The sequence below is a fragment of the Montipora capricornis genome, chromosome 14 (genome assembly GCF_036669925.1).
Source record: "Montipora capricornis isolate CH-2021 chromosome 14, ASM3666992v2, whole genome shotgun sequence".
In the NCBI taxonomy this organism is placed as follows: domain Eukaryota; kingdom Metazoa; phylum Cnidaria; class Anthozoa; order Scleractinia; family Acroporidae; genus Montipora; species Montipora capricornis.
Window position 1 is genome coordinate 30285705 of NC_090896.1, and position 12500 is coordinate 30298204.

At 38.9% G+C, this 12500-nt stretch overlaps 1 protein-coding gene across 1 annotated transcript in view; it reads left to right on the plus strand.

Annotated features, from left to right (window-relative positions):
• Positions 1 to 6724, plus strand: part of LOC138033660 (tetratricopeptide repeat protein 39C-like) — a 46450-nt gene extending 39726 nt beyond the window's left edge. Inside the window, exons 15-16 of the mRNA XM_068881451.1 lie at positions 588 to 626; positions 5457 to 6724. Of these exons, the coding sequence (XP_068737552.1) occupies positions 588 to 626; positions 5457 to 5576 (159 nt within the window). The 3' untranslated portion in view covers positions 5577 to 6724. The remainder of the gene's footprint in view (positions 1 to 587; positions 627 to 5456) is intronic.
• The last annotated feature ends 5776 nt before the right edge of the window (positions 6725 to 12500 follow it).

Below are 12500 nucleotides of genomic sequence, written 5' to 3' on the forward strand. Positions count from 1 at the left end.
GTGCGTTGTCGCACCGTGTGTACACTTCCGGCAACAAGTCACTACGACAAAATATAAATGATCCAATGAGAGAGCGTCATATGGTCAGCCATATTCAATTAGAAAACTTGTTCGCATTCCCCCTCATACGACATCACTGCGTATGCACCGAACAGGCGTGTTGTCGCAGCGACTTGTTTTGGAAGTGGTACACACGGAGCAACTTATCGGTGAGACCTGTCGCTGCGACTTGTCGCCTAGTGTATCCCGGCCTTAAGAATGCAATGCGTGGGTACTTATAAACTCGCGGTTTGCATATATGAATTTTAAGCTAGAGAGCCTTTGACGTCACTTTTCCTTGGATCCAACCCCCTGCGGTCCAGTCGGTCAGTTTGTACGTGAGTAATGGCGGACCGTGAAATCCAAAACTTACACTCAAAGTGAAGGCCTCTGGATAAAAATCAAAGTTCAAAATTTTGCTAGTCAGCAACATTTGGCATAATGGCGAACTGGAGACACTGTTTACCAGAAGCTTTGGTTTGTATGTTTCATTCTTTGAATAATTATTGCTATAGATGACAGAGGCTACAACATTCTTTTATCTTCAGATGAGCTCTAAAGGAGAAGATTTTCTCAAAAAAGTCAAGGTTTGTTCAACTTTGATCTGTTCTTGATTGACTGAACCCTGAGTAACGAGAAAGGCTACGTTTTTTCAACGGTTGTGACTAGAAAGGATACTCCAAAATAAGGTGAGACACTTATTTTTGTGAATGTTAAGTCCCAAACGATCTGCCAAAAGTTTTACTAAGTTTAAATATGGTGTCACCAGAACAATCCATGAAAGCTAACCATTTCGAGTCTGCGCTTTGACCTAATCACTAGAGATCAGTGCCTAACCCAGCATTTATTCTCTGCCTAAACAGTTTTGTTTATCTACCAAAGCGGGTTAACATTGAGGTTGTCAGAGCACATGGGCATTTTGTCTGAGCATGCGCGAAGGGAATCGAATTCGGCGCCATTGTTATTTTGAACACGCTGCCCGCGGGTTTTTAAACGGGCGATCTACACTTCGAAAAATATTTTGTCAAGAGAGATCAAAGATTGTAACAAAATTACACACTTTTCTATCACTATGGATATTCTTCGAGTTTGTTGGGAGTTCGGATGAGAATATTTTAATGATCAAATTGCGAACAAAACGAGATAAAGGCCCAAAGAAGTGGAGTTTGGCATTTGATTTACCGAAGTTCAAGATGTTCACAGGAGAAGACAAATGATGCAGGTTAGTTTGAAGATGTTGAAGCTTTATTGTAATGAATCGTAGGGCTGTATATTGACACGATCCTCAGATACACCACCCTTTACGAGATGGAAATTTTGAATTTGAGCTGATTTTGCTTCAACTTTGAAGTAAATTTTCATCATAATTCCGCCGGCCCCCAAGCTTAAAATTACTTCAAATAACATTGTGTCTTCTTCCTCTTTGCAGCCTCTTGGGACTCCAGGCTTTAAAAAATGCGCTGTTTGTAGGATTACAATGTTATTACAACAGCTTTTGGCAAATTTTTATTTGGGAAGTTTCGATAGATTTTCCAAGTCGTGGGTCACAAAAGTCTTCTGTCTTGCTGCTCTCCAAGTCTGTTGTGCAGAGTACATAGTTGTCCATTTTTAACAAGGTTGTAGTGTCATTTCAATACACGATGACTTTTGCAATTTTTTTTCCTGTGCTTCAGTAGGTATTTTTGTAATTGATTTTTTCGTCTCTTAGAGCTAACTTAAGTCAAAAGTTCGATTAAACTAGCCTTTTTCGCCGGCCCCCAAGTCCGAGAACACTTTTAGTGCATTGTTTGTTTATTTGTCCTCCGCTTCATCTGGTTTATTTATTCCGAAAAAATGCGTGCTCTTTTTTGTAACAAGGCAAACTACTACCGTTTACTGTCGAAGATTACACATTTGGAGCTTGTCCATGTAGTTTTCGAACCGGATGGCGTAAGCTCTGTTATCGTGTTTATTTCATTAGCATGCTGCTACCTAGCAGACTAGCATTAGAAGCTCGTCGCTTTTTTTTTCTACGTGCAGCAATTGAATTTACCTCAGCAAGTGTTCTTAGACGAGCGATTTAAGAAATAAGTGAGAATGCTCATTCAAAAAGATTTGGTTGTAATTCTGGAGACGAGTTCTGTAGGGCAGAACAGACATTTCGCTTTTAGTGTGTATTCCTTGGCCTGTAGAAGAATGCCAATCACGATTTCTTTAGATGTATGTGTTAGTTATACATTTGTACAAAAAAATGTTAGGAAACACGTTTTACTTGCCAGAATCCCGTTGTACCGTCTAGAATAAGTGAAACATGCACTTGATTATCTGCAAGACCTGTCACCATATTTTGATCATCTTCTCAACAATCATTATTCACAAATAATATGTTACACATCAGATTTGTCATGTACTGGCTCTTCCAACAATCCATATACTGTAGTATAAAAATCAATAAATGTTCACCACAATTCATGGGTAAAGGAAGATACAAAATTATGTTGAAAACTAGATGAACAATAATACTTTCAAATTTGTAATGAGAGTAAGCAAGGGAGTTCATCTACATATTACCTTGAATGTTATTTGTACCCAAAAAATGTTGAATAAATACTGGGTACAGTGTAGCAAATCTTTATGAGCATTTACAATGTATGTAAAAACCAAGATAGTGTGAGGAATAGGGAGAGAATGGTTTACTTAAGTTGAAAGAAATGAAACCCTATATTATTGATGTTTACTTCAGACCTAAAATGGCCGTGTTTGATCCTTGCAGTTGTGCCCCACACTCATGCATAACCATTCCTGCAAGATATCTGATGAAGTTACTGATGTTTCCAGAAGAGCTGGTTGCAATAAGGCCACCTAGTAGCCCATGCTTGTGGCTTTCAAAGAGGCTAATGGTTGTATGCATTAGAAGCTTGTCTGTTTGTGATTTGTAGTGACATGTGTTCAGACATGTATTCTGAGCCATGATCAGAAGTACTCTGCAAATTATTATTTAATTTTAAGGTTAGGCTGTTAATTTAAAGGACAAGGGGAATGTAAATTATCTAGAAGAATGAAAAGAGTTTCATATTGCATGTCTTTAATTTGAAGAGTTTACTCATCACAGTTTCTCGAAAAGTGTCCATAATTCTCCATGTCTTAGGTTTATCAGTAAGCTTGCTTTGGAAAAAGTGTTTCATGTACGGAATTAAAAGTTAGGATCAAAAGAACTGACAGCTTATTCTCTGCTGTTTAGATAGATGAGCAGTAGCTTAACAATTGGAGCAATGGACAGAAGTGATGGCTGAGAGGTCAAGTTTTGTGGAAAGGTGTCACCTTGAGAACCAGTTGTGAATGAAGATAAATGGGCAAATTGGTTATGTGAAACAGCCGTATTTGAAGCTCTTGAAGTTCTGGATTATGATTGGAATCTTAAACACTCATAGATAATTAAATTGTTTGCAGTAAAATTAACAGATGTGCTGAATTCACGAGGCTCAAACAAATGGGATTCTTTGTTGCTTATAAATTCAATATACAGTTAAGATTTCACTAGTTGGAGTCACATCCATCCTACATAATAAAATGTTACATGTCATAGTCTCAGTAAGGTGACCAGCAAGTTGATATGAAGAAAAACACTCGTGATCATTACGTTTTGGATATCCATTTATTGTGAATACAGTTGTTGACCATTTCCTCATATCTTATACTTCCGAAGGACTAACAAATTAAATTATATTTAGTTCTATACTTGTAAAAGTTTAAAAAGCTTAGGGCTTGATATTGAAAAAGGAATACTCTTTGGTGTGTCACTCTTAACATCGCTTTGTTCCCTGGGCCTGGTCTAGTCAGAACTTACTAATTTCCTGTTGTCATTTTGTAATCAATTTTCAACTTGAATAGTCTGATTCTTTGGACATGAACACAGAGAAGGATCATTCCTACAGAAGAAGACAGTTGTACAAGGTTCAAGAGGGCAGCTTGTTCAATTACAACATGGGAATTATAGACCTTGCTATGCCCTTAGACAGTGGTTATTTATTTCAGGTCCTCAGATTTAGTTCCCTAGGGATATGTGCTTAAACTCAAAACCTTAACCAGCTATCTTGCTCTAGTTCCCTGAAGCTAACACCATGTAAGATAAGTAATTTTCAAATGGGAGGTGCTCCATGCCATACACGAAACCAAGACTTGACATGACTTACTCTCTGTCAGAAGCTTCAAACGTTCCACAATTTCTAAACCTTTTTCCCGTGGCAACATTACCAACTCTCTATTTTCTGGCTGTTTACTCAGACCATAATTTGGTGAAAGCTGCTGTTTTTGGCCCGTCGTTCACGCTTGTTCGCGTTCATGCCAACAAACTTGAAACCAAAAAAGGCAAGCTACCGTAAACTTTGGATGTGAACATTTATTTTCATAATGTAGCTGAAATTCTTGATATTTTAACACATTTCAAACAAGAATGCCCAACAGAGCAAAAGAGAGAACAGTGAGGGATAAACACGTAGGTTGGAATCAAAACTAACGCGGTAAAATGTCTGTCTAGTCTGCTTATGTGTGTTTGAAGAGCCCTTCGAATTATGCAACTTTCGCAAGATTACTGACTACGTGAGAGTTCCACACCAAAACAACTTGGTTTCCCCTTATTATTCGAAAGTACTTTGCTGACTTTTTGCCATAAACAGCCCAACCGTTTCTCGATTTTTTGACACCGTCTACACGTAAGGCAAGGAAGATAAACTTCAAAGATAACGACACGTACTCGAAACTTTTCGCCACGTAGACCGCCATTTTGGTTTCTGCTTATGGTGGGACAGCGGATACGCTCATAAGAGATCTCAAAGTCGCGCACCCGCAGACAGAATGCCCCTGTGCTGGTTGTCAGGTGTTGCCACGTAACGTCAAATGTTACACCTATATATGTGTCACGACGTGTCTTACCTTATTTTGGAGAAACTTAAGTAATTAGAGGCACCCGATTTCAATAAGCGTCACGAAGTGTCGCGTTGCTTTTTTCCCCAAGTTTAACATCGCTCGTGTCTCGGAATACAAACAATAGGCAACTTCTACGATAGCGTCATTTGACTACAGCTACCAGAATTCAGTTTGTTTTTTCTTTTCGTATTTAAATTTTGTATTCCCAGCGGGGTAAAATGACAATCGCTCTAATTAGCATGAGACAAGCAAAACCTGAAGGATTCTGGTACTTGTAGTCAAATGGCGTCATCGTGTGTATTTCGTATTAACTTCACAAAGTGTCCCCAAATGCTCCTCCTCAAGTAAGGATAAACTACTACATTTATCCCGACAAAAGTTTTCAATCCCTCGGGATCCCTCGAGACTCAACAAGGCCACGGTGTGATTAAGGCCAATGGGACAAGGTTTTAATAAAATGGACGAAAATACTCGATTGTTGAGGTGAGTTGTTTTTTTATTGTCTGTTAAAGGATAATTTCAGTGGATATGACTTTGAAAACAGACTCAGCTTCCGAGTACACGCTGCACTTGCAAGAATAGAGGAACGGAAAAAATCCGAAGTGAGTCGAGACCCACCCGACGGCAAATGATGAGGAATACAAGTTTAAATTAGTCGATATTCGTCCCCCTTCTTTCTGATCCAGTGACTTGCAAATGTTCAAAAACGCTTGGTCACTTTGGGACAAAGAGCATTGCTTGACAGTAGCAGTTAAGGGAAATTCCTAGCACGATTTGTTCAGTGGCAAGCACTCTTTCGATATAGTCCCGTATTAACTCAAGGGAATCTGTTTCATGACGACAACTGCGTGACCTCAGGTTATAGCGGAGCGTGACGAGATGCTGGTTGCTTGTGTAGTAACTGATAGGACGATTACATTAATTCAGGGACACCACGGCTTTTGCAGAGAGAGCTAGCGTTACCTCATTGCCTCTTGTCGGTGCCAGGATTGTCAATTTAGCAGAATCCTGGGAAAGGTGACTCGCGTAAAAAGCCATTCTCTCCCTGAAGTGATCAGCTTCAGTTTTCTCTACACAAAGATCTTAAGCATGCTAAGCAAACGGGTTAGGAGAAGTAAGAATACCGAAAGTATAGATCAGTGTGAGGAAAACTTAGAAGGCAGTTCTGGAAAATTGCATTTTACCTTGAAATTGCTTTTAGAATATAAAGCAGAACATTCAGTATTGTTCGCAGAAAGATTGTGAAGAGTTTAAAAGGTCCTACTTTATCCTACAGGCATTGCTTGCCGTGGAATAATTTTCATATATGAAAATCCCGCCAAAGCTGAAATTCATCCAATCAGATCGCTTCGATAAGCTGCTAAAGTGAAACAATCAAGTTTTTATTTTCGATGCCCAGTTGAAAGCCTTAGTTTTTTTTTTTTTAAACAAAGGAGGGTTCCGATACTAGGTATGTTGACAAGTTTCTTATTTAAAGGGGACGTATTTTTTTCGTGGTTATTTATTCACTTTTTTGACCGGCCCTAACATTACAATGGATGCTGTAATAATGGTCTTCGTTGTCTAATCACTTTGCAGTGAAACGACAACAAAAAAATTTCTAACTTAAGTAACAGTGAGGAACAATTTAAGTATAGGTGGTTTTCTCTTTACGTCATCTCCGCCTTACTGGTGGACGAAAACAAAAGATCTCTTATCAGCTCCTTTTTTCTTATGCGTATTCTTGCATTATTACATGCCAATGCAAATACATGGAGAGCAGCATACCGGGCACAAAAATCGTTGACACCTCACACGCATTACATTGCAGCAATGTGAAAAATTGCTTTATGTTCTGGGGAATGTTTTTTTACATTGTTTGCCTAATTAGCACAAAGCTGCCGTTTTCTAATCAGTAAGCCAAGAAGAAAGTACTGAATATTGAAATTGCATTGCATTATGAGCTATCTGAAAATTTGAACCCAAGATACCAGATAATCTCGAAGCAATGATGCTTTGAAAGTTCGAAATTGTACAAGGAATGTATAGGATCGTTGGCGCCTTTACTACCCAAGAATTTATCAGTTTTTGATGGCTAATAACTTGCTGGTTATCAAAGCTAAAAGACTTAAAATTGGACATTTAACCAAGTTTAACAAGTTCTTTTACCTTGTGAAGCTAATTTGTAATTAGTATCACCCAACTAGTGGACTAATGCAAATCCTGCATTTTGATTGGCTACGCTACTAGAGGACTATTAGTAATAGTCCTCGAGTAGCGAAAAGCGTGACGCTTTCTTTCGTTTTATTTCCAAATAGATTTAATTTTCTATTTGCATTTGCTAACTTTGTTATTGCCTTCTCTGTCCGACTAGTTGGGTGATACTAAAACAATTAGACCCTTCGCCCTCAAGGGCCACGGGTCTATAGCCCATTCGGCTTCGCCTCATGGGCTATTGACCCGTAGCCTGCAAAGACCCGTAGCCCTTGCGGGCTACGAGTCTAATTGTTAAATAGCATGATGTCTTCTGTGAGCCTCAATGCCAGCTGAGCCTTTTTTAATTCGGCGAGAAAGAAAGGACTCTGCAGAAATCCTTATTAAGTATGCGCAAGCCGTTGCTTGGAGACCGTTTCAAACCCAGGCCAAGTCTCGATCGCACTCCTAAACGCCATATTGATTTTCGTTTTGAAGGCTCGAATTTGACCATTAGTCTACCTCGCCTTGTCAAAAATGTGATACGCGCGCTCCCTAAACCGGTTTCACCGGAGTGACCAGGGGCCCGTTTCTCGAAAGTCCCGAAACCGTTTCGGGCCCGAAAAAAGCCATTTGTGAAACTGCCAACAGCTTGTTTTGGAAAGCCGATCTTTTAGCATGTTTTCACGCCAACTGAAAGAAACATGTCAGTGAAGTTTGGCGACTTAAATCCTCTCCGTTCTTGAGATACAGAGGGAAATGTGTCTGTGTCGAGCAAGCTTAGCTTATGTTTTTTTCTTGTATGTTATTGAATGAAACAAAATTTAAACTGTGACGTCAGCAAAGATACCCTCATTGTCAGAGACGTCACATCACTTCGTCACAGCGAAGTAGTGTTTAGATAGTTTATGTTCATACGATAAGCTACTATCATAGTCTGTTGGAGAGATTCTAAGGTAGCGGTGTCGTTTATTAAAGGAATACCTTGACTGCTGAGAACAAATTGACATCAAGTTGTTGGAAACGTGGTGCCAACCTCGTTCTCAGGGGAAGGGAAGAAGAGAGACTCTGGGAACGAGGTTGTCCAGGTGTTAATTTCAATTCTCTTTTCCCGCATTGTAGAATATTTTCAATCAACTGATCAGCGTCCGTGATTTCTAACTGAAACGAAAGGAAGTGTGTTCTCCTTTACCGTAGAATGCGTTTGTGAAGCCATGTTTCGGTCTTTATTTCGTCCCGGTTCTTCTCTTGTTATACAAAAACGCTTCACAATCTGAACTACAATTTCGTTCTTCTTAACTCTAGATTCACAGCAACCGTTCATTTGTCTCTCTTTCTCACGTTTCATGTTACACGTCAATCAATGTCACATTAATGAAATAACATTCATTCTGCTGTCACAACATGAAGCGCGGCCAGATTACGCGCGTCATTTGCATTGCGTGACCCTAAATAAGCGTTCCGACAGACACCATTGTTGAAAGCAATCCCCAGGGTCGTCATGTTGGTTTTTTACGTCACTGCATTCAATATGGCGTCAGGGGAAGTGACAATATCTTATCGTTCAACCAACGAAATGTCATTTTCTTGGCTCTCTAAACAAATTTCAGAGGCTGCCACATTTCCAGCAATTTGAGGTGAAAATATTTCAGGGTTGAGGCTCGTAGCTCAATGTAGTTTTAATTTTCAAAGCAATTGTACAGTGTCATTTTATATGGTTTGTTGAAAGAGAGATTATTTATTTGCAAGGCTTCTTTTAAACATTTGAATTCTTAACTTAGCGATCTTAACTATGTATATAGATGAGTTTTAAGCTTCTCCATTTTAGATGACAACCTTGTTGTTGTATTCTTATGTCGTTATATTGTTGTTTTAGACTTATATTCCAACTTTTGAGAACTGTAACCTTATAATGTGTTCAAAAGAAAATATGGGTTGGGGTAAATTAATATATACATATATATATTATAAGTTATGGAATTTTGTTTTATCGACCAGTTTTACAATAACGTGCTTAGTGAGGCCTATGGTTACGTTTATGCCATGTTGTCAACTAAACGCGGTAGCCAGAAGGGTGATTTTCTTGCGGTTGTACAAAACCTCTTTGGGAAAGTACAGAAATTAACATCGTGCAGTTATTAATTTTGGTTAGGTAATACTTATTAAATGCTCTAAAATCTTAGGACGGACCTGGGTAGGTAATTTTTTTTCCTTAGGAAAAGGAATATTTTGGACAAGAAAGGTCACCCTTTGTTGGGTTGAAATTTAGGAGAGGGGTACATTCACAATAAAAAGGAGCTTTATCGTACCAAGGCATGACTTTTCTTCTTGTGTTTACCTATAGCTTTAAAAAGTATGCAAATGGTAATGATGTCCAATCCCGTTAAAGTGACTGTAAAGAAAATTTTCCTTTGAATGGTACGCTCAAAACTCCAAATTTAATCTGAATAAAGAAAGCGGAAAAATAAGTAACAACAAAGTGTGAAAAGAAAACTGCTAGACTCTTGCCAAAGAAGCTAAAACTTGTAAGCGCCAACAAATCGTACGCGCCGTAGTAATTTGAAATATCGTACGTGATCATACGTGCGCAAAGTTCTCCTCAAGGGGGTAGACTCAGTCAATTTAAGCCGTGATCGACTCTTCTCTGAGTATCTGAGAGCTGCAACAGGAGCATTTGACACTGACACTATTCACTTGAATTTCCGTTGGTACTTCAACCAGCTAATTACTTGAGCATGCGCAGCTGTTAATTTTACCGCCATTTGACAAAATTATCAACGCTACAAAAGCACAGGAAAATGAGGGTGAGTTTATTTTTTTAATGCTCGTTTTTATACCTATGTCACTTCCGGTTTACGCTTTTTGTGTTTCTGTAACTAATCTTGCTTATATCACGGTTGACTAACCCATGGAAAAGGGTTACAAAACTGTCCATCCTTTTGGTGGGGAAACGTTTTAACATGTGTCTTATTCATCACTTCTTTCCATCCCTCAAACTGACATTTCCCTTTTATTGAACTTATACGGCCTACAGTCTACTTTAGACTTCAAATCTACTTCAACGAAACACAGAATTTAAACAAACTGAGACGATTCACAATAGGTGAGGCAAAGAGTTGAATCCGGATCGATGGCTTCACTTTGCAGTTTTCGATATCCACTAGACTAACGAGACAACCGCCCGGAAAATCGAATTTTTTAGAGTATTCAAAGTAGTACCCAGCAAAACAATTGAAAGTTAACCGTCTTCAACTGGGTTTGTAGACCTAAATACTGTAGATCAGCGCGGCTTAGATTAGAAACGATATTTCTTGTTGAGCTAAAGGTGTAATTCTGCCTGTTTTCATTCTTTTTATAGCGGTACGCTTGTCAATATTAACATGGGATATTGCGTCGTGTAATTGTTACGAAATGTCCAATGTCAGTTTGATGGATGGAAATTAGTGTTGACCTGTCTTATACCTTACATGTATCAGGCATTTTTTTTATTGTTTGCTCATCTTAAAATGTTGCCATGGTAACGGTACAGCGCTGCTCAAAGAGTCCCATTTTTTGAAAACAATTAATTTCGGTGACCTAGTAGTTTTATCAAACTTCAAAAAACCCGTTAAATTCCTCCCTAATTGCTGATTTGAGAAAAAAACAACAATCTAGTAGTTTTTATTAAAACGCTCTTGAAAGATGTAAAAACTTCACTTGATAGTTTTTTGACAATTTTCTTCAAGAATGCGAAAAAACGAGTCTTACCTGTATACAAAAATTCGGGGTAGGTCATCAATCTAGCTCACCACATCTAACAAAATAATATTCCGGTTTCCCGATTTTATATTAGATGTTTTTATTTTCGGTCACGCGTTTGCATTTGTCAGGTGACGCGCAGTCAAGTATTGCGTGTGGAGCTAACGTGCGCGCGTGCAGAGCTGACAACCATTTTGAGCTTCCCATATTAACAAAATGTGTAGTTATTTGTTCATGTTCACGCTGGTGAGAAGCATTTGTTTTTGTATTTCTAAGATGACGTCACCAATTGCTTTGCAATAAAAAGTTTTGAATTTCTGCACTCCACAGCATTTCAACATTACGGTACAACTGAGTTATTGACCAAGCGTGAGGTCAAGATGGCTGGACATTATTGGCCAGATTCTTTTTTTGCGTGTTTATTCGTCTCCGTCCATAAACGCACAAAAAAAGAACGAGGCCAATATCTAGCCATCTTGATCGAACAAGCTTTGTCAATGAAGGATTTATTATATGGGATGAAACACTAAAAAAATAACCTTTGATCTTGCGGGACCAGCGAGAAATCCTGATAGGGCAGTATTGCCCTCTCGGGTAGCCAATTACAGCGTGGGATTTTGTTCATCGTGCTCGCTCACGGAGCTAGTCATATAATAAGACACGATAAGTTTATTTAGGGAGGGAGACGCAATTTAATCTTCTCCAGTTTTCTAACTCACGGCCCTCTTGATATACAACAGAGCCCTATACTCTTTGTGACTAGTGTATGGATTCTTTTACGTCCCACAGGGTTATTGACATTAGGGAGTTTAAGAAACCACGACGGCGACGCAAGCGTCATTTCAAAATATAACTTTGAGCTATTCTAACTATTTCATGATTACTCCATCTTGGTTATATCATACAATATGGGCGAAGTGGCCTATAAGTGGATTGGTACGAACGAATTTGAAGTAAAGAGTGAGACTGAAAGATTCACTGTAGTTTGACCACGTTGTCGTCAAAACCTTAAATTTGGTCATTTCACGTAATAGTTTTGACGAGTTCAGCAGAGAAATGTTCACAAATGCGTGCCGCACGTGCAGCACGATCATTTTGGTTCTTTTAACCAATAATATTACTGCTTTTTGGCGTTTTCGTTGCCAATCGTTTCACTCCCTATTAGAGAGCTTTAGATTCTAGGACAAGAACGACTACGAGTACGACGAGGACGAGATTTTGCAACAATAGGGACCTTTAGATTTTAGGACGAGGACGAGAACGAGTACGAATTTTGACTGGCAGTTTTTAGCGAAAATGCTTAGAAAATTAATAACCCGTACGATTTATCTTACTCTTTGTTAGCTGCATAGGTTGCTCAGTTATTCTTATTGCTGTTACCTGGGCCGTTTTGCTGATCGAAAAATGCCAAAACTGCTACCTTGTTGTTGAGTTGTTTTGACATGACGACATTTTTGCAAAACGTCGTACTAAAATGACGACGGTAACACGTTTTTCCCGCCAAAATGACGCTGGTTTGCGCGCGCTCACTGTTGAGTCTATGAGAAAATTTCGTACTCGTAGTAGTTCTCGTCGTAGAATCGAAAGCTCTCTAATGTCGTCGTGTCACAAGTCACCAATACGGTAGCAGTTTTGGCATTTTTCCA